Source organism: Sitophilus oryzae, unplaced genomic scaffold (assembly GCF_002938485.1).
Source record: "Sitophilus oryzae breed Bouriz unplaced genomic scaffold, Soryzae_2.0 scaffold_1002_pilon_pilon, whole genome shotgun sequence".
In the NCBI taxonomy this organism is placed as follows: Eukaryota; Metazoa; Arthropoda; class Insecta; order Coleoptera; family Curculionidae; genus Sitophilus; species Sitophilus oryzae.
The window spans coordinates 107,141-134,304 of NW_022145619.1; the positions used below are offsets into that span (position 1 = coordinate 107,141).

The 27,164-nt window shown below is 32.5% G+C and overlaps 1 protein-coding gene across 1 annotated transcript; it reads right to left on the reverse strand.

The window, feature by feature from the left end:
• Positions 1–3,245: 3,245 nt before the first annotated feature.
• On the reverse strand, positions 3,246–26,134 carry LOC115885406 (neprilysin-11-like). Its single transcript, XM_030904347.1, has 15 exons — positions 25,805–26,134; positions 19,982–20,143; positions 19,696–19,820; positions 19,405–19,581; positions 18,948–19,223; positions 11,500–11,598; positions 10,968–11,227; positions 10,806–10,917; positions 7,169–7,292; positions 6,954–7,107; positions 5,479–5,537; positions 5,310–5,358; positions 4,913–5,111; positions 3,689–3,853; positions 3,246–3,553 (listed from the first exon to the last, which is right to left on the reverse strand). Exons 1-15 carry the CDS (start codon positions 25,887–25,889, stop codon positions 3,455–3,457), a joined length of 2,145 nt encoding a protein of 714 aa, XP_030760207.1. The 5' UTR covers positions 25,890–26,134; the 3' UTR covers positions 3,246–3,454.
• Positions 26,135–27,164: the final 1,030 nt, after the last annotated feature.

The window sequence follows — 27,164 nt, forward strand, 5'->3', positions numbered from 1 at the left end:
TGTAATATCAATTTAAAATTCTTGTATGTTATTTTATATGCTCAAGATAATTTTAGAATAAACCATATTTTTAATAAAATCATTATTAATTATTAACAGGGTTATAATTATGACTTTGTTACAATGTAAGTAAGTAAATAATGTAATGAGAAAAAATTCAGATTTTACATTTTACTAAAATATTATCTAAATAAGCGCCTTTCTACAACAACGCCACTGGCTCCCAATGGGCAAATTGAGAGTTGTCTACCGGTCGAAAGTCGTTTCAAGACTTAAATGGATTATTTAAGTCAAATTTCTTGCAAATTTGGCACTGGCGAACCATATTTTATAGTTCTTGAACAGAAAAAGTCAATAAAATAAACACTTAAGGACTACAAACTAAGAAAATGCGTTAATACAGCCGGGGACATAGCGGCATCAAAGCTTTACCGCACACTTGCCACGCGTACTACAAGGTAATAAATGAATGAATAGGCTCCCTCGCCTCTAATCGGTGTTATCATATTGTAAAGAACTTATCCTTTTTGAACAGTATCCGACTTATAATTTAGTAGTATAAGGACTATTTAATACATCTATGGAATATTAAAACCTACTTTATTAAACTGTAGTATTAATATCTCAATATATGTGTATAACAAGAAAAAAAATATTGATAAAATTAAAGACGGGACAACATAGGCTGGATGAGGAAGGCTCGGTCAACTGTACCCAGAAGTAAACATGTGTACAAAAAAGATTGTTTGACCGCGTTGAGATGTAAATAGTGTAGTCTATATTTTATTTTAAGTCTATGGTTATCACTATTATTGCTGACATTTTTTGACGGAAATTAAATAATACGACTAGGAATTTTTGCTACAGGGCGAAAAGAGTAAAAAAAGGCGTAATGGAAGGTCAAAAAAAATACGAAGTTTTATAAAAGGACTTTACAGGTATATTTTTTTATTTACGAAGAGTTTATAGCTCTTATGGACCAAAAACGTTATCAAATTACTGTCGAACAATCATTTATTTCCCGCTAATATGTTAAAACTCAATCAACATTCCTAAATATTCAAATAATCAGGGATAAATTAGATATGACTGCAAAACTCAAAGAGAACGAGACAAGTGGCAAATATCATTTAACAGTATTAAATAATATGATAATATGCGAAAAAAACGTATTCAACTTCAACAAAGGAAACCATAATATACACCTCACAAAAAATTTCACAACACTTATATTTTTCGTAGTATTTATTCTTGAAACGCTTCAAACATTTTTATGTGAAAAACTTAAATCTAAGGTCTGCCTGAGTTATGATATACTTTCCATTCCTTAACAAGTTTCTATTAATGCAAATAACTTTTGAGACTATTGTTAACCAAGAGAATTTAAGAATACTTTGCAGTTTTTCAAATTAATAAGTGATGCAATAATTTATGTGGGGTGTATATTATTCCAAAATAACATAATATGTAAGGCACTTACATAAAACATGCTTAAAAATAATTCTCAATTTCTTCTCCATCCATATACAAGAGCTTTTTCGCTTCCGGAAACAAGTCTACTTTTTTATTTTTAGAGTGCTTTGGTCTCAGATGTGAAAGTAGAGGATCTGAATATATCAATAAGTTGTGCAATATATCTTCAATAGTTTGGCACCAACAATGATACAGCATTGAGGGTGGAGTGTTAAATACATCGAAGAAAATTTTGCCGGTTTGAAAAAATATTTTCTTGGGTAATTTTTCTCCAATGTTGAGATTTTCTGAATTGTTGTAAGCTGTCCCCCACCCCAATGTGAGGATGGTTTCTCGTCCCTAAAATAGCATTCAGTATGTTCATAGCAAGCGTATAGCTTTTTCAATAAAGAAATTATAGCACAAAAAATTACGGATAAAAACTACGGTCGAATCAATGGAGAACGTAATTATTTCCGAAGAAATTTTTTTTTCTTCCAAGTTCGGATCTAGGTGGATGAAATTTTTATGTAATAGTATACTAGAAGGTTCACTCTATGACATTTTGTATATATAACATTGCGCGAATGTAAACGTTTTTTTGAAAGTCATAATAAACATATAGAAACTGGACTTGAATAAAATTGGGACATTTTTTCAGGTTTGTTGTTGGTAAAAGACCTCTCTTTACGGAAAAAAATTGTTGGAATTGAACAACACAAGGAAACTTCTGAAAATAATAAATTTCATTGTATGAAATTTTTGTACAGATTTGGTAAATTAAAGAAAACCATAACTTTAACCCGCCATAACTCCCCGACTAAGAGGTCAACTCAAGAAATATCTCACATGGTGGGGCTCTGGGATGTCCTTTATCCATCTATATAAAAAACTTGACGAATTAAATTTCTCTCATTTCCCGATTTCGTTACACTGTGCGCCGTAACTTTCATAAGTTAATGTTGATTAACCAGTTAGCAACCCATCAGAGCAAACTCTTTGTCTTCAATTTTCTCGAAAACCATCGCTCTGGGCGATGTGCAACAAGAGCACCTTTTTTGTAGGAAAAAGTATGTAGTTTTCAAAAAATAAACCCACCTTGCAAAAAAAATAACCTCAAAAAAGTTATTCACGAAACAACCCCCTACCCTTGCAAAAACTGCCCTTTGCGCTTTTCCGAATAATTTTTCAGTATCACCATTTGATTTAGGGTCAAAATTTATGGCAGAGGATTTTTTTTTCGAAATTTAATCTCGTTCTTTAAGCCTACAATTTTAAAATCATCTTTCAATGCCTCTAACTCCCTTAATATGCATTTTCCGTCCTACACTTATAGGAACTTTTTTTATTATTTTTAGGAGTACTATCACCCTTAGATTTTTTTACACCATTTCAATGACACCCTGTAGATCACTGTAATCACAAAACTTTAATCTATTTCCGTATTGTAACGGAATTTTAAATTATGTATTTATTTTTGAGAAAATTTAATCCAAACATAAGGAATATCTTGTTGATTACCTTCAAATCTTAAAAATAAAGAAGTTGTCTAAAAATGTGCTACAATACGGATATAGTATAATCCTTTATCTTTAATTTCCTTCTTCATTTGTCAACAGATTCTGTGGGGAAAATGAGGAAACACTTTAGTACGACTGATATGGAAGATGAAGAACTAACTTCTGTAAAACCGTCTCAGATACTGTCTTTTTCAAAAACCCCTGAGACTGCATGATGAGTTATAACTCAATAAAGGTTTACACAACAAGAAATAAAGAATAGTTTTAGTCTATTACTTTTTATTAAAGTTTATATAGCATTTACACGATTATCGTTTCTTAAATAGACACCAAAAGTAAATACACTGTTAGATGTACAATAAATACACGTATAGGTGTTTAATTCTTTTTACCACAATTTGCATTTGGTTGAAGGGTTCATTGGACTGTCCAATGGACAGCTGAAAGCTTCAGCAAAGTCCTCCATGTTAGATACAACTCCATTAACACGGATCTTTGCTCTTGATGACAACTGCTGCTAGTATCGCAAGTTTGTTTCCAGTAGATTCAGTGTATTCTAATGATTCGTTGTTACACCACATCTAAGAAATTAAGAAAAATGAAGAAATATTATAATTCTAGAGAATATAAAGTTGAAAGTTTCTCGATCAGTTTTAAACCAAAAACTCTTTTTTGTACGTTTTTTTTTCTGTCTTTTTTAATTTGTCTTGACTTACCGTTCCAAACCCAATAAAAACATCTGATCCGTAGTAAACTGCTCTGATTTGAACTGAGTTTCTGAGTTCTTCGTTTTGGCCAGTTTCTTTTTTGAGTGCCTTCAAGGCTGTTCTTGTACCTCCATTGTCTGCAAGATTTTCATTCAAACTGTTACTGCTGTCCATCTAAATCAACCAAAAAAAAAAAAGAAATTTTACGAAAACATTTTTTGAAGAAAAACTTGGAATTATACAGGGTATTCGCCTCGGTTGATTATACGAAAACAGAAAGATGTAGAAACAAATTATTTTATGAGTATATGTGGGGAGACACTATGCATAATTTAAAATTATCTTAAAATGTACAGGGTGTGTCAGAACTAAGATCCATACTAAAGTTATATTTTTTCTCACGGAACACCCGGTATTTGATTTCATTTTTGAATTCTTGGAGATAAATCTATTGTCGATTTTGAAAATAGCTACTAACTGTCAGTAACAAATTGCCATGGCGACACAAGCCATCTTGATTGCCATTTTATTGAAAAATCGCTTTTTATTCATAATTTGAGCCAGATAGGTATAGAAAGAAGTTTTTATGTAAAATATATATTGAAAATAGACCAGCAATTTTTGATACTCCTGTATACATTTAAGTAGATACCACATCACAACCCATAAAAATTTTGTTTCTACATCTTTTCGTTTTCGTATGATCAACCGAGGCAAATGAAGTGCGTCACCCTGTATACAATACAGGGTGGTCCGAACTGTATTCCGGAAACTTCGACAGCATATTCTGCAGATAAAAATAATTTAAAAAGTTTATATAAAGGTATGCCCTAAAATGCTTAATTTCGGAGATACAGGGTGTAGAAGTTTCATTTCTATTTCGCTTTTTTTTTAAATAATTTCTGAAGTAATGTAAATATTTGGATAAAAATTAATATTATAGGGATTTTTTGATATGAGAAATTTGATTGTGATGTCAATATGACTCCTGTTTGTAAGGGGCGCCACCTACATGTGTTTTAACTGTTTTGAAGAGTAATAACTTTTCGTCCGTACCTGTATAAAACTACTGAGTGAAAAAATATACATGTCCGTGAATTTTTATGTAAAAAATGTCTCTCGGTAAAAATCGCTATACGAACACTTTTACATAATATTTTTTATCTGCAGAATATACTGCCGAATTTTCCGCAATACAGTTCGGACCACCCTGTATATTAATATTTTACTTACTGTGGCATTTAACTCTGGGACAATATACTTGGAATATTGATCAACAAAACATAGTGTTTTGTTTTTAAAATTGATTTGTGTCTGTGTTGTCCACCAGGGTTGGATCAGGCAATCCTCATTGTACAAGTAACCAACATTATCGAAACCATGTGTAATTTCGTGAGCCACTATCATGCCAATTCTACTATAATCTAGAAGGCTGAAAATCATGCTTTATTAATAAAATAAATAATAATAAAAGTAATTTATTACAAAGACTTTATTTAGGTTAAAATGTATATAAAAACAAAGAAACCCAAGAAGGGATGTTATCACCTAAAAATTGTACTATATTTAGTACAAAATATTAAGTACATTTTTTCTGAGATGATTAAATACAAGTTAAACTCATTTTTACCTGATGGATCCACTAAAGAATATTGAATTCAGCATCGCAACTGGGAAAACTTAAAAAAAAAAATAAGATAACATTAAAAAACAAAAAAAATTGATAAAGATATCGCAGTATTTCTGTTTGATTGTGATCTTAAAAAAGCCTAAATAATACTCAGGAAGATGTTACTTACTTATCTTATTATTTTGGCGGTTATAATATGCGTTAGTTATAAATGGTGATTTGTCCCAACTAAAATAAAAATAATCGTTATATTTTATAGTTATTTATTTTATAATTTTTATAATTGTTGTTGTGACATTATTTAGATCAGTGTTAATTTTCATTTTATATTATTACTCAAAATCTATATTGTATTCATGGTTGTTACCTATGCAGGATTGTTCACCACATACGACACGGAGTATTGTAGCTAAACGATTAGACTTTTACAAATTGCACGTTTTGGGTTCGTTGAAGGACTATTAAAGCTACAATTAAAACAAAAATTTCTACGATTAAAATAAAGGTAAATTTGATTAAGGTTTATCACACTTAAACCTTACCGTTTTTGAAATATTTTCAATTTTGTGAAATTGCAGTAAAAAATATAAGGCTTTATTTCTCCAAGGGTATCAAAGTTTTTAATACTAAATATTTACTGAAGATTATTTATTGACCAGATATCGTATTGCAATAATAAAAATTATACTACCTTATGTCCAAAAATGTATATTAAATAATTACTAGCTTTAAACGGTAATAACTTGGAACACCTTGTATATTTTACCAGAATCAGATGCACAATTTAATTGCCTATCAATTTCGCATTTTCGAATAATTTAGGTCTCATGAAACCTCTCTGAAAGTTTGTTACATTTTTAAAAATAATCTAAAATGTCAATATTCCATAGGTATTGATAGTGATAACTGAGGTCTGAGGTCTAAATTATAAGAAAATGCATTTTCTACAAAAATTTGAAAAGATAGGTAAAAAATGGTATAATACAATTTGATAGACAATTAAATTGTGCATCTGATTCTCCTAAAATATACAGGGTGTTCTGTTTAAATTAAACAAGTTATTGCCGGCCGTTTAAAGTTAGTAATTATTTAATATACATTTTTGGACGCTCTGTATAAAGTAGTACATATAACTTTTATTATTGCAACACAATATCTGATCAATAAATAACCTTCAGTAAATATTTAGTATTAAAAACTTTGATACCCTTGGAGAAACCAAGCCTTAACATTTTTACTGCAATTTCACAAAATTGAAAATATTTCAAAAACGGAAAGGTTTTAGTGTGATAAACCTTAATCAAATTTACCTTTATTTCAATCGTAGAATTTAAAAATAGAATAATATACAGGGTGTTCCATTTAAAAAAAATACAAGTATAATATTTTTTACTTACTTCAGACACTCTGTATCTTGTAAAAATATTTTTAAATTGTAGCTCTAATAGTCCTTCAAGGAACCCAAAGCTTCCAATTTGTAAAAATCTAATCGTTTAGCTAAAACACTCCGTGTCGTATGTGGTGAACAACCCCGTATATCTATGGTTAGCGGAACAAAAACGATATAAACTTAGTTGTATGAATTCAGTGAGAAATAAATCGTTTTATTTGATGCTAAAGCTAAAATTAAAAGAAAAATCTTACGCTGCTCTATCCCTTTTAGAGAACATGTTCAACACGTAAGCTTGCTTGAACGCTCGCAAAATTTTTGAGTTTCCATAGTGATCCCACTTGCAGATAGGCAGATTTTCGTAAAACTGGTCCAGAAGAAATGAATTTGAAGTAAATCTTGGATATCCTAGGTAAAAGTATACGAATCGTTAACATAGAAAAATATTTTTGATTTGTTTTTTATTTACCTAGAAGAGTTATAATGTTATGAACTTTTCTCAAAGCGGCTTCTTTGGATGTTTCGTCCATCCAGTCTGTTTCGTTTATCACTTCTTTAAAGGTCGTTTGAAGGTCTTCAATTAAATCTCTAGCCTTAATAAGATAAAAAAAATAGTATATTGTTTTATTAGGAGTAAAAATTACTCTTTTTGCGGCTGTACGTTCGACATACAGCCGAGGTACAAAAATCATTTTTACTCCGAATAGAACATACTGTTTTACATATACAAAAAGGTTTATAAGTCGTATATTGGACAGGGTGGGTCAAATTCGACGCTTTTAAATGGAAACACCCTTTTCTATAGACACCCTGTATAATTCTATATATTTTTATAAAATGCTTTCAGTAACTTGCTTGCTTGATAATTCAATGACGGTATATAAACAAAAAAAACAGGTTTATAACAATATCTTGACGATTTGAACTGGCGCGCGGAGCGTACTGACCAATAGCGCCTGTTATCACCTGTGACGTAGCGACCAACCTGCGCAATATCATACCTTGTATTCTTTGTACCATGGACAAAAACTAATATCGGTGTCTGGAGCTCAATTTTTGTCAAAAACATGATGGTGAAAACCGCATATCGATATCTGTTAGCGTTTCGGAGTTACGGGGTGTTTTTCAAAAATATGCATTTTTAACAAATCGCTGTAACTTTTTGCTATGGAAAATTTTGTATTTTATGAAAACATTTCCAAAGCACCTTTTTACGTAAATTTAATGGTTTAAGTATAAATTTTCTAAAATTAATAATTTAAGGATTATCGACAGAAAATTTGATTTTTTATATGGGACACCCTGTATACTTTTAATTTGTTGAAAATACTTTAAAATTACCTTTTCAAAAATATAACATACTTGATATTTTGCTCGATTCCTCCTCGAGATATAGAGTATATAAAAATTCGCCGGCTTTAAATAAGTAGGTAGGCTTTGAACGGCACCGGCTGTAATGCAAAAAAGCTGTGAGCATCAATTAAAACGAAAATAATATTTGCTATGAGAGATGCAGAATTTTATACCAATTTAAAATATATTTAACCAACATCAACACATTTAAACTATATCTAATAACAATAAAAATAAATAGCAAACCAAGACATAAGATTTTGCTACAGGTGTTCGACATATCGACCGTCTTCTGTTATGGACAGACGGAGCAGTTTTTGAACATTTCTCGCGGAATTCATTAACTCAGTGGGTTTGAAAGATACCCTCTCATAACTGCTAAGTATTTCTAATTCTTGTCTAGATTATACGGAAGAATAAGGAACCTTTATTCTTCCGCAAATATATCCATAGGATTAGGTCCATGGGCACTAAGTCAGGCGGCCTCGACGGCCAACGGCTGGGGTCTTGGTTAGTTATTCAATTATTCTTGAAATTGGCTGCAAAAATTTGCTGATAACAGCGTTCAGAGGCGGTGCGTCGTCTTGCTGGAAAAATATGTTTTCGAGTTCCATTAAGGGCATATCATCAATAAGGGGTCCAAAGCCTACTAGTTAAAAGTGGCGAACTTTTAAAAATTCTGTATTTCGAAGGGGATCATAACAAAATATCAAGTGTGCTATATTTTTGGAAAGGTAATTTTAAATTCTTTTCAGTTAATTAAAAATATAGAGGTGTCCCAAATAAAAAATCAATTTTCTGTTGATAACTCTTAAATTATTAATTTAAAAAAATTATACTTAAACCATTAAATTCTACGTAAAAGGTGCTTTGGAAATGTTTTCATAGAAATACAAAATTTTCCTTAGTAAAAAAGTTACAGTGATTTGTTAAAAATGCACATATTTGAAAAACACCCCGTAACTCCGAAACGGTAACAGATATTGATGTGCGGTGTTCACCATCATGTTTTTAATGAAAATTGAGCTCCAGACTCTCCTATAGAAAAGGGTGTTTCCATTTAAAAGCGTCGAATTTGACCCACCCTGTACAGGGTGGCGCATGGTGCCTCCCATACGCCGCGGAAGCTCCAAGGAGAACAGTAATTTATATCGAAATGAAATTTTGGCAGCATATATAGGTTAACTGAAAGCATTTTATAAAAATATATAGAATTATACAGGGTGTCCCCAAAAAAAGTGACAGATCAAAGTTGTGTTTTTTCTAATGGAACACCCTATATATTAATTGATTTTCAGATTCTAGAAAAAAAATAAAGGTGAATTTAATTAAAAAAGTATATACCTAAAATCTAAGGATTTTGACATATTTCACATTTTGTGAAAATGACGAGTAAATTTTAAATTTCGATAACAGCTACCTAAATTTTAGTTGACCTGGTATAGCCTGATATTTAATTACAGTAACCATTGTATGTTAAACCAAATTGAAATTTGACCCGAAAAGTTATACAGGGTGAGACAAAATTTATATGGAACATTAGTCACTTTTAAAAGCAAGTTACTCCTGTATTTTAAATGGAACACCCAATATATTTTTCCGGTGTTTAATGAGGAATTTATATATCTTCAAAATATTATTAAGGTTGCCTACCCCTAAGGTGCCTACCCCTATTAAGAGTTTCCTAGATATTTTAATTTTTATGATTTTGCGTCATTGGATCTTTATTATCTGAAAAAATCTAGGTGGCTGTGTGATATACCTTTTGTTAATTTAACAAAAATTAAAGATTGTAGAGTAAAATGCTCAACGGTAATAAAAAGATACACGTTTAAAACATATTTTAATTATTACAGAATTAAAACTAGATATAAACTTATAATTTTGTGATAAAAATTAGCTAGATGAAATCAAATGCTCAAAATGCTCCCTTTCCTGTTAACTGCATAAAATGATTGTCGTTTCAAAAGGATCTTTTTAGACTAGATAAAATCAGTTAGTGAATGCACACTCCATTCACTAACTAATATAATCATATCAGTTCTTTCTGATGTAGGATAAGTTTGCATTTTCGGCAAATTTCTGAGATTTTTTTTTGTTTAACTGACACAAAATGATAACTAGTTGTTAAAATTGGACTAAGTAGACAACTATGTTGAAGTAACGTCAGACCATATCACATCCACCTAGATTTTATCAAATAATAAAGATCTACTCAGATCAAATCATGTAAATGAAAATATCTAGGAAAATCTTTGTTTGATGGGTAGACAACCTTAATGGTATTTTGAAGAGACATGAAGTCTCCATTGAATATCGGAATAATATACTGGGTGTTCCATTTAAAATCAAAGAGTAACATGCTTTTAAAGGTAACCGTTGTTCAATATTAATTTTTTCTCACCCTGTATAACTTTTTGGATCAAGTTTTAAAGTCCAATAGTTAATTTAGCTACATATTAGGCTATACCGGGTAAATTGCAATTTAGGTAGCTTTTATTGTAATTTAAAAATTGTTCTTTATTTCTAGAAAATGTTAAACATGTTAATCATGATAACATCTACATGATAATGTTAAACATGATAAAAATGTTAAACATGATAATGTTAAACATGATAAAAATCAATTAATATATAGGGTGTTCCATTACAAAAAACACAACTTTGATATGTAATCTTTCAGTAAGAAATGTTATATCATATCGGAACAATATCATTTGGAACGCTTAGATTTTTATATTTTTTTTACTTACAACATCAAATTTAGTTTTGTTGAAGTACCTCAACTGATATTCGTAAACCACTGCCAAACTCAGGGATAAAGTTTCAGTAATATCCATGAGTTTCCTCGAGCAATATTGCCATCTAAAAGCGAATTCATTAGTTTTATATTTTTTTCCAAAAAAAAAATGTACCTAGGGTATACAGTTTTTCCTGTATCCTCCAGATATGTTTCAAAATCAGTTCGAGTTTCTTTGTCACTATCGGATGCCATATAAACAAACACTTTAAGTAAAGCGGTACTCTTTACTATTTTACTGTCTGTCATGTTCACCCAGTTCAATATGCCATACAGGGTCTTCGTAAAAGACCCTGTTACAATGACCGGTGTGTTTTTGTCAATTTCTGCATAGGTATATTTAAAAACTCTTTTTATGTACTCCACCCAATCTATCTGGAAAAAAGTATATAATTATACAGGGCGAGTCTTAAATTAGAGACTCCAGACCTCGATTTTTTTTGTAAAGTTGGAATTTTTTGAAAATATTTTTAGTTTTTAGTTAAAAAACATAATTTCTTGATAATGTGGCAACATAGGAGTAGATTAAAGTTGTGATAAATAACAAGAATCCATAAAAACCATTTCTTTGTATTTTTTTTGCTTCCGACGACGGAAAGAGATATATTTTCCGAAACGTTAAGCATTTTAAGGTTTGGTTGGCTTACCTGAATCGTGTTGCCAAACTGTTCAACCGTCCAGTTATTCAGTGTTTCCAGTGTAACGGTACCTTCAAGGGATCCTGGATTAACACCATCAGGCACATACTAAAAAGTATTATATAGAGAAATTAAAATAACTTCCGTTGCACATCATAATACGACCACCAGCAAACTCCATAAGACAACGCATGGTGTCATTGATGAGCGTGCAACCATAGACTTAAAATAAAATATAGACTACACTATTTACATCTCAACGCGGTCAAACAATCTTTTTCGTACACATGTTTACTTCTGGGTACAGTTGACCGAGCCTTCCTCATCCAGCCTATGTTGTCACGTCTTTAATATTATCAATATTTTTTTTTCTTGTTATACACATCTATTGAGATATTAATACTACAGTTTAATAAAGTAGGTTTTAATATTCCATAGATGTATTAAATAGTCCTTATCATAGACTTAAAATAAAATATAGACTGAGCATCTCATTCATAAATAGCTGGAACATGCGGTCAGACAATGTCTTGTTATTGTTTTGGGTTATAACGAGTGCGACACGAGCGATAGATAGTTTGTCTCTGTCGTAACGGTCGTTCCCTGACGACTCTGCCGAGAAACACAACACTGTCTTTCATTTCTCAAGTACACCTGAACTCTCCGTATCATAGCCGGGTAATTTTTTATTTTAATGAAGCTATAATTAAATTAAAAATATATCGTATTTAAACTTTTTTATATTTTATTAAGATTTAGGACAGGTTTTTTAAATAAAAGTTTAGAAAAAACGTCTTAGAGTCCAAAAAGGATAAAAATAGTAAAATACACATTCTAGAAGAAATTGTATAATCGAAATTACGTAATTTTTGAAATTAATAATAAATTATTAATTTTAGTCAAACATTTACAACCCCTAATATTAATCAAAACAGGATCTATTCCACAGATATAATAGAATCGCCGACAGGGAGAGAAAATAAAATATGATTGTTGTATTTTTTTTTCTGGTTAAGTGATGTCTTATTATGTAAATTAGAGAAAACATAAATCTGTTCCATTAAAGCAACGAAGGTGATAGGAAGTGGACAAAATGAAAACTACATTTATTTAACTCGGTACTGTTTTATTATACCGTGTGCGTCCCAAAAGTGGCTCATCCCCATAATTTTTTTATATTTTCAAATAAAAAAACAAGATTTAGCATTTTAGTATATGACATAAATTAGGATTGATTGAGGCATTCAATTGTTTTTGGTCACTTCCTGTTTCATCGGAAATGACTATAACTTTTAATTATAACATTTTTAAACGGCACCCTCGGTATATTTCTACTTTATTCGATAGAAAATGACACTCTGAATAGAATGACATATTATATGTCAACTTTTGACATTTTCGCATATGGTTTAATTGTAATTATAACACGCGGTTCATAACGACAATTTGACTCGAAATACCAAGTGTGTGGTATCAATATATTCATAAAAAAATGCTTTTTCCAAATATGCTAATGAGTCACCCTTGTTCCATTTGAAAAAATTGACATATGTATGATTAAAAATACGATTTGTATTGTATACATCTTTTAACCGACTAGACAAGACACGAAACCTATTAGACGATCAAAACTATTTTTCCAAGGCTCCTTGATTAAAACTTAGTGTTTTTAACAACACCATGGCACCCTGGATTGAAATTTAAAATAGGATATATTTTTAAGCGACAATGTCAAAAGTTGATATATGATATGTCATTCTATTCAGAGTGTCATTTTTTATCGAATAAAGTAGCAATATACCGAGGGTGCCTTTAAAAATCAAAAGATGTAATCATTTCGGTGAAACAGGAAGAGACCAAAAACAATTGAATACGTCAATAAATCCTAATTTATGTCATATACCTACTAACATACAAATCTGTTTTTTTTTATCTGAAAAAATAAAAAAGTTATAGGGGTGAGCCACTTTTGAGACGACCCGGTATATTAAAAAATATTGTTTCATAACGTAATATCATTTTAAAATTCTTGTATGTTATTTTAGATTCTGAAGATAATTTTAGAATAAACCGGAATATATTTGTAATAAAAACATTATTAATTATTAACAGGGTTATAATTATGATTTTGTTACAATGTAAGTAAGTAAATAATAGTAATGTAAGATAAAAAAATCAGATTTTACATTTTACTAAAATATTATCTAAATAAGCGCTTTTCTACAACAACGCCACTGACTCCTAATGGGTAAATTGAGAGTTGCCTACCTTAATAATAACGCATTTTCTTAGCTTATAGTCCTTAAGTGTTTATTTTATTGGCTTTTTCTGTTCAAGAACTATAAAATATGGTTCGCCAGTGCCAAATTTGCAAGAAATTTGACTTAAATAATCCATTTAAGTCTTGAAACAACTTTCGACCGGTAGGCAACTCTCAATTTACCCATTGGGAGTCAGTGGCGTTGTTGTAGAAAGGCGCTTATTTAGATAATATTTTACTAAAATGTAAAATCTGAATTTTTTCTCTTACATTACATTATTTACTTACTTACGACACTCTGAATAGAATGACACTCTGAATAGAATGACATATCATATGTCAACTTTTGACATTGTCGCTTAAAAACAAATCGTATTTTAAATTTCAATCCAAAGTGCCATGGTGTTGTTAAAAACACTAAGTTTTAATCAAGGAGCCTTGGAAAAATAGTTTTGATAGTCTAATAGGTTTCGTGTCTTGTCTAGGCCGGTTAAAAGATGTACAAATCGTATTTTTAATCATACATATGTCAATTTTTTACAAATGGAACAAGGGTGACTCAATAGCATATTTGAAAAAAGCATTTTTTATGAATATATTGATACCACACGCTTGGTATTTCGAGTCAAATTGTCGTTATGAACCGCGTGTTACAATTACAATTAAACCATATGCGAAAATGTCAAAAGTTGACATATGATATGTCATTCTATTCAGAGTGTCATTTTCTATCGAATAAAGTAAGTGACCAAAAACAATTGAATGCGTCAATCAATCCTAATTTATGTCATATACTAACATAAAATATAAAAAAATAACATAAAATAAATCTTGTTTTTTTATTTGAAAATATAAAGAATTATGGGGATGAGCCACTTTTGGGACGCACCCGGTATAATAAAGACAGTACCGAGTTAAATAAATGTAGTTTTCATTTTATCCACTTCCTATCACCTTCCTTGCTTTAATGGAACAGATTTATGTTTTCTCTAATTTACATAATAAGACATCACATATCCAGAAAAAAAATTACAACAATCATATTTTTTTTTCTCTCCCTGTCGCCGATTCTATTGTATCTGTGGAATATATCCTGTTTTGATTAATATTAGGGGTTGTAAATGTTTGACTAAAATTAATAATTTATTATTAATTTCAAAAATTACGTAATTTCGATTATAAAATTTCTTCTATAACGTGTATTTTATTATTTTTATCCTTTTTGGACTCTAAGACGTTTTTTCTAAACTTTTATTCAAAAAAACCTGTCCTAAATCTTAATAAAATATAAAAAAGTTTAAATACGCTATATTTTTAATTTAATTATAGCTTCATTAAAATAAACAAATTACCCGGCTATGATACGGAGAGTTCAGGTGTACTTGAGAAACGAAAGACAGTGTTGTGTTTCTCGGCAGAGTCGTCAGGGAACGACCGTTACGACAGAGACAACCTATCTATCGCTCGTGTCGCACTCGTTATAATCTAAAACAATAACACAACAATAACAAGACATTGTCTGACCGCATGTTCCAGCTATTTATGAATGAGATGCTCAGTCTATATTTTATTTTCAGTCTATGCGTGCAACGGAAATTGTTCCAATTTTTCTATAACTATATAATTGTGTACCCTAGAAGCAAACTACACGCATGGCCAAAATTATTGCATATAACGATATTTTTATTTTATTTTGGACCTAATATGATTATTTTTATATTTTTGGACATATTGGCTTACTACACGACTAACTAATTAAAATTAAAAATCTAAGTGCAACTAGGCTGTTATTATAATTTTATTTCATAATGAGTGAAAATCAACAAAAACAAATTTCATTTTAAACAGAAAATATTGAAAACAATTTCTCGAGAATAAAGAAAAAAAAAAGAGACTCCTCGAGCCTCAATGCAAGCAGTGAGACGACGACGTGGCATGTTCTCAATTAAGTTGTCCAGAAGACGTTGAGGAATGGCTTCCCATGTTTCGCGCGCAGCAATTTCCAATTCATTTAAGGTACGAGGGGGATCATTCCTTTTGGCAATATGGCGTTTTAGCATGTCCCAAGCATGCTCGATCACATTCATATCTGAGACATCGGTGGCCACCACAGTTTTCTTATACCCTCTTCCTCACAAAATTCGCGAACCGCTAAAGTGCAATGGGGAGGAGCATTATCGTCTATGTAAACAAATTCATCCCCCACTGCCCTTCGAAATGGATGCACAATAGGCTCTAAAACGTCTCTAAGATATGAATCACCTGTCATTGTGCCATCAATAAAAACAAGAGGAGTTCGAGCTCCGTACATTATTCCTGCCCATACCATAATGCTTCCCCCTTGAAAAGGGACACGGGGTTGAGCTGCATTCAAGCGTTCTCGTCTTCCAGATGCTCTCCAGACCGAAGTTCGTCGTGAGTCTGACACTAGGCCTATTCTTATTTCTTGTTTCATCACTAAACATGACGAAATTCCAATTAGGTCCATTTGCTCTCATCTCCTCAGCCCACTGTAGTCGCGTAATTGTGTGCTGTAAATTAAGCTTCAAAACACCTACAAGCCTCCTTAAATGTAATCCTCTGTCATTGAGTCTTCTTGCTATGGTCTATGGGCACCAAAACTGTAGCTGTTAAAACAACGCAAGGAACTCCACAAGGTGGAGTAACCTCCCCTTTGCTGTGGGGCTTGGTGGTGGATGAACTACTAGACGAATTAACTCAAGCGGGAATACACTGCATTGGGTATGCAGATGACATAGTCATGATCGCTCGGGGGAAACATGAAGGCACCTTGTGCGATATTATCCAAAGAGGACTCCGTATCACTGAGAGATGGTGTAGAACTGTCGGGCTGAGTATCAACTCAGACAAAACCGCGATAGTGCCATTCACCAGAAAGCGAAGTCTGAAAAACTTGAAAAGAATCCAACTAGGTGGAAAGGAAATACTGCCAACACAGGAAGTTAAATACCTGGGAATAACCCTGGACAGTAAACTCCTGTGGAACAGGCATATTAAGAACACTACCAGCAAATCCATAAAGGCTCTCATGTTATGCAGAAGACTGGCCGGAAATAGATGGGGCTGCTCCCCTAACATTTTGCGCTGGATGTATACCATGATAGTAAGACCCATGATTACTTATGGAGCAGTTGCCTGGTACACAAAACTAGAGCAACGGACGGCAAGGCTAAACCTATGCAAAGTCCAGAGACTAGCATGCGTTTGCATCACAGGAGCCATGAGAACCTGTCCAACAGCAGCAATGGAGGTCATTCTAGATCTAACACCACTGCACATTGTCATTGGTAGATATGCCAATGCGACAATGATTAGAATGGTTACTAACGGAATTAGTACTGGGAGAATTGTCAGATCAGGGGCTTGGAACACCCTCATAAAGGAAATACCACTCCTGCAACTCCCAGTGGACGATATGCCAAGAACGTACAACTTTGAGAAACATCTCAATGTAGTATTGAGCAATAAAAAGGATTGGAAGAGCGAAACGCTTGCCCAGCAGTTAAAAAACCATACCATAACTTGGTATACTGATGCTTCCAAAACCAATACGGGAATAGGGATCGGAGTGTTTGGGCCGAAAGCTAAATACTCCGAACCAATGGGCACTTACCCTAGTATCCTACAGGCAGAAATCTACGCTATCGAAAGATGCGTACAACTTATCTTCGATAGGAACTATCGGAAACAAGAAATAGCCATCTTGTCTGATAGTCAAGCAGCGTTAAAAACGATCAACTCAGTATCAATCAATTCGAAATTGGTCAAAGAATGCATAGAGAAGCTGAATAAATTGGGCAAAGAAAACAAAGTCCTCCTACTCTGGGTGCCTGCTCACCAAGGGATAGAAGGCAATGAAAATCCAAATAATCTAGCTAGGAAAGGAGCGAACACTCCACTAACTGGACCAGAACCGTTCTGCTTCCAAGTGGTAACCAACTCAAGGCGGAACTCAAGAACTTGGAAGATTCCATCCGCAACCTGGAATGGAAATCTTGCAACGGTCTAAGACACTCGAAGAAGTTTCTGAGGACTTATGATCAAGAAAAATCACAAATCTTCCTGGGTTTAAGTAAGAACAATCTTCGGATTGTCACGGGGTTTTTAACAGGTCTCCTCAATGAACACCTCAGTAGATTGAAACTAAGAAGAAACGGCGAATGCAGATTCTGTGGGGAAGATGGGAAAACACTAATACACCTCATCACTGAGTGCGCCGAGACGACAACCATTCGTGCCATGAATTTTGGTACGACTGATATTGGAGATGGAGAACTACCCTCTATAAAACCGTCCCAGATACTGGCTTTTGTCAAAGCCCTGGGACTGTATGATGAGTTATGACTCAAGAAAGGGGGACACAAAGGATCTGTAAGGTCGCAGTGATTAACCCCCCTCCCACTCATTCTAAATTCTAAAAAAATTCTATGGTCTTTCTTGAAACATTTACTCCTTCAAGGCGAGCTAACTCATTTTTAATAGCAGTACTAGAAAGCAGGGGATTGCGTCGTGCAGTTAGGGATATTTGACGGTCTTGCACAGCAGTAGTAACTCTCTTTCTACCTCTTCCAGGCCGGTCTGTAATCTCGTTTGTCTCACTGAATTTTTTTAATATTCGCGAAACATTGCTTTGGCTAACTCCTACAATTTCAGCTATTACAACTTGCCGGTAGCCCTGTTGAGACAGTGTTACTATTCTGACTCTATTAAACTGTGAAATAATGTTTCTATGCATTTTAAGGCCAAAATAATGGTCAAATTTCTTCAGAAAACCCAAGAGACCACAAATCAAAATGTGCAAGAATTTGTAATAATATTGGGTCTGAACGATAAACATTGTTTACCGTATCCATTTTAACAAAAAAATGTTTATTACAGATTATCAAAGCTATGTATAAAAAAAGATTCTTTAAATTCCTTTCCGTATATTTTTAAACGATATATGCAATAACTTTGGCCATGTGTGTATGTTAAGTAAGTCCAAAATTGGCATATTTGAGTCACTCCAAAAAATGTCGGTATAATTTATTTAAAAAACTGTTTTACATTTTGATTTAAGTTCAGAATAAGTTAATATTCTTTTAGTTTTAATACTGAATCGTTTCTACCACATTCAAAGTAAGGCTAGAATAAGTTTAGTAAATTTAAAAAAAATGATATAAGCTTAAAACTTTACCCCTCCACTGTAGATGCCGTGCATGAAAGAGCTGATCAGAGACACTTGCTCAGTGATATATTCGTCCGATTTCCAGGTTCCAAGATCACGGTTTATTTTTGTGACCAGTTTTTTCAAAAACAACTCGAAAGCGTCGTCGGTAGCTGCAAGATTTCCCGATTTAAGCTTGGTGGATTTCGTTGCGAAATCGTAAAAACTCTCTTCGATCGCCTCATCGTACGATTCCTGATGCTTGGGACGGAATTGCTTAGGAACTGTAGTACTATCACTAGTAATCTAAAGAAAACGCCAGCTTTTTTTGGTTCTATAACTTGTATTCTAACCTATACCCGTCGACACATATTTAACATTTTACTTGTCAGGCAAAATGGAACAAGCAAGGATTTGCTTGATACGTTTTGACTGGACAGGTAAAACGGTATGTGTAGGGGTAACTTTAGAAAAAAAAATTCGTTACCATCAAGACAGTGGCAGAGGCATTAAAACTATCATAGTACGATGAAACAGAAAAGAAAATATTAACTCCAAATTCTGCCGCAATATCAGCTATATCGTTCCATCCAAATAACGTTCCCTCAACGGTACCATCAGTAGATTCCTCAACTATAGGAAAACCCCCATATTTTTTGACTATCTACAAGATTGTTATGTAAAAGAAAGAAAAAAAAACGGCGTTAAATCACCTTAGAAATGCCGACAGATTAAATCTAAGGTAATTTGACCCCGTTTTTTTTGTTAATATGCTTACTTCGATTTCTGGGGATTTCATGTACTGGTTGTCCATAAAATTCTCTTGCATACAGGCTGTATAAGCTGCTTTAGCCTTTTTTAGTGAAAACGGGTCTTCTATTAGTTCCTGGGAACTTAAGATTTCTAAAAGCATATTTTTTATTCTTTTTTTTTTGGCTTCGAACGCTTGATAAAATGGCCAACAGTAAATTTTTATCAATGCCACCTAATATGATCTTTATCTGGTCTTTATCTGGTAGTATTATGTCTGTTTTTCGGTTAAAGTATATTGTTCTTTGACTTACCCTGTACGATATCAGTCAGCGAGTCTTCCAAAATACTGAATTCGTCTATCAGCATCTCGTTATCCTTTAAAGGATACAGATTTTTAAAGTTACCACAAGTGTATTCATAAAAATCCTCACAAGGGTCGGCACTAAGATTCATGTATTCATATCCATCAAAATCTATAGAAAATAGATTTTTTTTTCATTGATGTTTATACAGTATGTTTCAAAAAACATGTGCCATCTCTCATGGGGAGATTCCTCACGTAAAAATAAGATTCATTTTTCATATCAACATACCGATTCTGCTTTGTTTCGTAGCTACAGGGTGTAAAAGTCTTAATAATTTTTCGATTTATTATAATTTTCTTCCAAGTATTTATAGTGATTCGAATCAAATTTTGAGTGTAAAAGTTACTATAAGTGCTACTAATTCATTAGGGACATTCATTCATCAAAAATGTGCGCAACTGACTTGTATAGGTGTAGGCCTTACTTGTGGGGGTAGGCCGTTTAATACCAATTAAAAGCTATATCTTGATATTTTGTCGAATTTGGCCTCCTTGACGAGATAAATGCAATTTTATTAATCACCATTTAATAAAATTACAATGAAAATAAAATTAATAAATTTGTAATTAATAAAACTTTACCTAACTTATTATTAAATATTATTGTCAGGGGCGGATACAGGAATTTATTTTAGGGGGGGGGGCAAAACAAAAAGTAATGTAGAATGTGCTTTTTAGGGCGCCATTTTTAACCGAAAAGCTTAAGATTTAACCCAATTTACAGATTTTAGGGGAGGGGCATGGGCCCCCCCTCTGTATCCGCCACTGATTATTACTATTAGTCCAACCCTTTGAATAAGAAGACTAAGGAAGGAGCATAATGCTATCCATGTATTCATGCATGGTGGGCGGAAAAGCCACCATAAAAGCTCTCTAGGGTGGGGATCCTTGACAGTTCTGTTTGACGATTCATTTGACACATTTGAATTTGATTTGAAATTTTGTGGATTTGTCAGTCTTTACGGAGCTTATTTTATGTTATTTATTATTTATTCTACTACTGATAGTTGTATAAAGGTAGTAAATCTAGATGGAAATTGTGGCAGAACTTAAATTAACAGTGACACTATCGCGATTTATCGAAAAAGACTCTAAAATATTTGGTTGTGTAGCGTGCGGTAGATCTCGGCAAAAACTGAGTGAAATAATGGAACAACTTTTCGCTAGTAAGTGACTATATAATATACATACGTGTAGTAAACCGATCATTTATGAAATTCACTTAAATTAACTAAATTATATATTTTTCTTGCATTTTAGCTTTTATTTATTACTTGTCAAAGATTAGATGTCAAAGAATTTAGATACGTTAATTTGACTTACCTGCTTCAGTAGCGTATCGGATGTTTGTGTTAATAAATATTTATTATAACTTATCTATTTTTATTAGAATTATATATTTTTATAACAATTTTAATAACTACCAACATTTATTCACAACGTAAAATAAAACAACAAATTATTGAGTCTACCCCACGTCTACCCTACATCATAGTTTTACATTTTTTAAATAAAATTAGAACGACACTGATAAACCGGAATTTAAGTCGGCCATATTTGAGGCCCATCGCGGTGTACCTAAGATTTTTGATATGCTCCTTCCTTAGTCTTCTTATTCAAAGCAAAAAACCTAATTTTAAAAAGTTTTAACATCCTGCAACTCTAAAACCAGAGAGAAACTAATAACTAGAATGAGAGGGCTTGTGGAATAGGGCATTTCGTAGACAAGTTTATTTTGTCACCGCGCATTCCAGACGCGCATAGCGTTTAGGCGATCAAAAAAGTAAGTTTTCAACTTTGCAAGTTAAACATTTGACAGGATTAATTAGATTGTCAGTAGCTTTTTCTATTTTGTAGTTCTAGAAGGAGATAACTAAAATCTGTTGATAATCGGAGCAAATCGGAGTAATAAATTGTTTTTGACTGAATGTACCTGTTCTTTTAGCTTGTCAGAAGAGAAGATTATTGTCATTATTGATTATTTCAGATTCCACGATTATTCGGCATTATTGTAATTTTTGTTTTGTGGTTGAGACCCAGACAAAACGTTTCCTTTAAAGGTAAGTTTTATCTCGGTAATTATTTTAACATACCTAATAGTAATAGTGCATGAGTGCACATAATAATCGTACATTGCTAATTTAATTTTTTTAATTTAAAACATCACATTCTTTTCTGATACCTATGGAACGACTAGGTATTATACCTGGTATTATTTCCAGTAATACAAATTATTTTCTTCGACTGCTAGGTTCTTGTTATAGAATAAAGACTATCAAAAACATTGAATACCTACGGGATACCTACTGCTACTCTGTGCGAGCTCCCAACCGTGCTTCCCTGTTCACTCCCAACCAAGTTAGATAAAAAAGATACTGAAGATTGCAGCCTTGAGTTGGAGTATGGCAAGAAGTATGGAGTTAAATAAATTATTATGTTCCTACACAGTATTTTATTTATAGGTTTTAATACTTTAAAGTCTATAATAAATTTTCGTTGTCAACAAAATAATCTAAAAAAAAACTACGAAGATTTCTTATTATAAACTTGAAAGATTAAGATTCGGTTCAAATATACAAATTTTAAATTTTTGGCGCCAGTATATAGGTATGAATGCAACCTACTATATCGATAATGCGCTCATAGTTCGGGTTAGACGCCAAAGGCTGCGCCACTAGCGCAGTCTTCAAAAATTAACGTTGATCGGTCTCTCTCAGTTTATTTATTAGTGTTCTCTCTGTCTAAAACTATGCATTTCAATATCCATGTTTATAGGAACTTTTCTTCATAATTTTTGATGAGGAATTAATGAGTACTTATTTAAAACTTTTGCAAGTTACTGATATCACAGAATATCTAGCTACGCAACAGAAGCCTCGTTACATGTATAAAATCGTAGGTCTCAAAAGGAGACAGGCTTTAAAAGCCTGTCTCCAAATCAGATATTTTGATGCGGTAGTTTCACTACTACATAACAGAGGGCGATAAATTTAAAAGAAAACAGTTTTCTACAAACGAAATTTAAATGAATTTTATGCAGTGTTGCCATTGTGTAATTTATATTGTAATATTTCCTGATAAAGCCTAGCTTCAAATTTGCTACATCATTTAAACATATTAAAATAGATTAGAGCTCTTTTTTCAAACGTTTAAGTATTTAACTCGCCATGTTAGTTGGAGTTAAATCTTACGAGCTGAATTAAAATCACTTTCTGACGTTTGATTCTAACTGAATCCTGAATTTTGATTGTAATTCGGCGACAATATAATAAGTATTGTTCTACTATTATGACACCACTTCCTGACGTTCGATTGTGTTCATGCCGTATAATCGGAAAAAAACGGCGTTAGCGATGGCTATGAAATGAAAATCGCTGTCATTTTATGTGTAAATTTATATGGGAAATGTCATCGATCGTCTTTTCCCAGCCAACTGGACGCCGTTTTTTTCGGTATCGTACGGTATTTGATATATACTTGCGTATTTTTTATGACATTGCAATATTATGGTACCATGAAGCATATCAAATGATACCGTAATATAGTACCATATTACGATACATGGCGTTCGATTGGGCTTAAACTTAATATATTACGTATCTTCAGTGATATTGTAATATTACGGTACCATGAAGCATATCAAGAGGTACCATAATAGTACATAGAGGTACCATATACGATAGAGGTACCATATACGATACCATTTCCTGGCGTGCGGTTGGACTTATACTTGGTATAGTAAGTATCTTCGGTGACATTGTAATATGATGGTACTATGATGCATATAAAGTGGTACCTTAATATAGTACCATATTACGATACCACTTCCTGACGTTCGATTGGGCTCATATTTGATTATACTTGCGTATTTTTGATGACATTACAATATTATGGTACCATGAAGCATATCAAGGGGTACCATAATGTAGTACCATATTACCATACCATTTCCTGGCGTTCGATTGAGCTTAAACTTTGTATACTACGTATTTTCGGTAACATCGTAATATGATGGCACCATGGAGCATATAAATTGGTACCTTCTATAGTACCATATTATGATACCACTTCCTGACGTTCATTTGTGCTCATATTTGATATATACTTGCATATTTTTGATGACATTGTAATATTATGGTACAATGAAGCATATCAAGAGGTACCATAATAGTACCATATACGATACCATTTCCTGGCGTTCGATTGGGCTTAACTTGGTATAGTATCTTCGGTGACATTGTACTATGATGGTACTATGATGCATATATAAAGTGGTACCTTAATACAGTACCATATTACGATACCACTTCCTGATGTTCGATTGGGCTCATATTTGATTATACTTGCGTTTTTTTGATGTTATTGCAATATTATGGTACCATGAAGCATATCAAGGGGTACCATAATGTAGTACCATATTACGATACCATTTCCTGACGTTCGATTGGGCCCAAATTTGATATACTTGTGTTTCTTTATAAAGATTTGTTTAATTAATAATTTTAATTTATTTTATGAATTTTAATTTATTATACGATGTCGTGACAGCAACTTTTATGCCGAACTAATATATTATTAATTGTACGTGTGTCACTTTTTAAAATCTTCCTAGGTCTATATAAATAACGTGGCAAACAGAAAAAAATTGTTATTATAGTATTTTTTTAATCAATTAACATTTTTTGTACTGCATTTTCATAAATCATTTCCATTATTATTAAACGTATATTTCATTACTAACTTTTCAGCATTAATAAATATCACTATCAATCGCCCTGTATATTATTAATTTTAAAGGTAGTTAAAGTTATTTTCTTAGTTAACATAATAAAGTGGTGTATATTAAAATTGTATTTTGAGAGCATATGTTTTCTAATAATATACTTAAAATTAAAACTATTTTAAAAGCCAAACGAATAATTAATATAAGTGTATCTGACAAGAAACGAAGAATAGAAAGGAATTATTATACACCAGAAAAAGAATGGGATGCCAATTAAAGTCTGTTTGAATCTGGCAACTGTGCATATTTTGCCGAGCTTCCAGGCCGTCGACGTGCCGTCGATCTACATCGATCCAAAACCGAAAGTTGAAAATTTCCAATTATATTCTGATTATGATATTGTCGCGCCATCTAGTATTTTATTTGTGCAATTTTAGCTCTTTCATTTCGAGTATTTTTCTGTTGCGTAGCTAGATATTCTGTGCTGATATGCTATTAGAGTTGGATCAAGGCAAATTAATAAAATTGCGTTTATCTCATCAAGGAGCCCGAAATCGACAAAATATCAAGAGACAAACTTTTAATCGGCATTAAAATGCTTACACTGTTTTGCTAACAAGAGAAGAAAAAGTCAGTGGCGTACATAATTTTTTTAGAAAGATATTCCTGTGATAACCCACGTCCCTAGTGAATTTATCGACACTTCTTTAGCTTTAAAATGTGTCGTATTTTATAGTAACTTTTACCCTGAAAATTTCATTCGAAACGCTAAAAGTACTCGGAAGAAAATTATAATAAATCGAAAAAATATTAAGACTTAACACCCTGTAGCTACGAAACAAAGCAGAATCGGACCTATGTTAATATAAAAAATAAATCTTATTTTTACGAAAATGACGTATTTACGTTTTTTTGAAACACCCTGTATACTTTAAAAATAATTTTCTAATAAGAAAAATTGTTATCTTTACTTTGTTTAGCTGCAATAGCAAGTAATAAATATCAAATAAAATTAGTAATATCTTTATTATTTTTTGTTAAACTGACCTGTATCATCCGAATATAATCCAGAGCTCAAATTTACACTCACTATCAAACAGATCACCACAAAAATATTTGAATAAACACCCATCGTGTTTTAGCTACTAAAAACAATCGAAGAACTCTAAAACACGGTATTTTTTTAAAGAAAATTATATATTATTCTTTTAAAATTGCCGAAAAGGGGAATATAAATGGCATGATACAACGTTTCAAATTCTTTTACTAACTGCCATAGATTAGAAAGGTTATTAGAAAAGATTAAAATTCAAACTGTGCTAACTTGATGATCTTAAAATTTAATCTGAATAATTCAAACGGTTTGATTGATGACTGACTTTTTAGGGGACATAGAGTAGATTTTATTATCTTATAATAATAGTTTTATCTAATATGGAATTTACATCTAAACAATATCAATGACAAGCCATACTCCACGTTTTGATTATTATTAATATGTTGTTCTTTATCTAGATCAGGGAAAAGCAGAACAGAATGTCCACTGGAGAAATAGACGAGACTCTGGACTCTGGCATAGGAAGGATCTAGTTCTAAAACCGGAAGAACTATGCTTCCACCCAAGTAGCATTTTTGGACACATGTTTCTAATAATTCTATATCATGGTTTTGTTAGGTTAGGTTAGGCTACTACACAAGCTACCCCAAGTAGCATCTATCTAACTTCGAACTAAATCTGACCTGAAGCGACGTCAGACTTTGTGCAAATTTAGGTCGGGTGCTGGTGATACGACCGGTGACGTCGCTTTCCTATTAAAAGCGACGTCGTTGGATCCGAGTCGGTAAATCCAACGATCTGTCGACGTACAAAATAACAGCGTACCATTTTTATTAATTTCCCAACGTCGTTCCCACGTTGGCTTGCACGACGTACATATACTTGAACTAGCTCGACGTCTACCCGTTGTCCGAATAGGATACGTCTCACTGATAAACCCTAAAGTAACGTCCAATTATATTTTGTTGTATTTTATGTTCATATTTATAACCTAATTTACGTATCTCTATTTACGTCCGTAAATACAACCCATTAAGAGTGCGTTCCACTAAGCGCTCATAATGCTCAAAATATGCCTTCGGTCGTTCCACATGACGTTCGCGGACGTTGTGGTCGCGGCGTAAACGTCACTAATGACGTCATTATTTTCGCTCACACCGAGCTCACAACGACCCATCTGAATATTAGGATCGAAGTGGACGTTGAGGAATTTTGGCGCAATTTTTAAAATTTAGACAAAAGATTATCGACTTAGGATAAAAATTTTCATAGATTCTCATAGCCAATAATACGTGGCCTAAGTGTTCGCTTTTTACGTCGCGATTTTGTAAAATTGCATTCCACTATTAA

What these genes read in the sequence shown, in the direction of transcription:
- LOC115885406 (XM_030904347.1), bottom strand. Translation starts at nt 25,889, where the DNA reads ATGGGTGTTTATTCAAATATTTTTGTGGTGATCTGTTTGATAGTGAGT. An exon ending in AGTTTGGCAACACGATTCAG is followed by an intron (nt 11,228 to 11,499) that starts GTAAGCCAACCA and finishes ACTTTTTTCCAG; the next exon opens with ATAGATTGGGTGGAGTACAT. An exon ending in TAACATTATAACTCTTCTAG is followed by an intron (nt 7,108 to 7,168) that starts GTAAATAAAAAA and finishes ACTTTTACCTAG; the next exon opens with GATATCCAAGATTTACTTCA.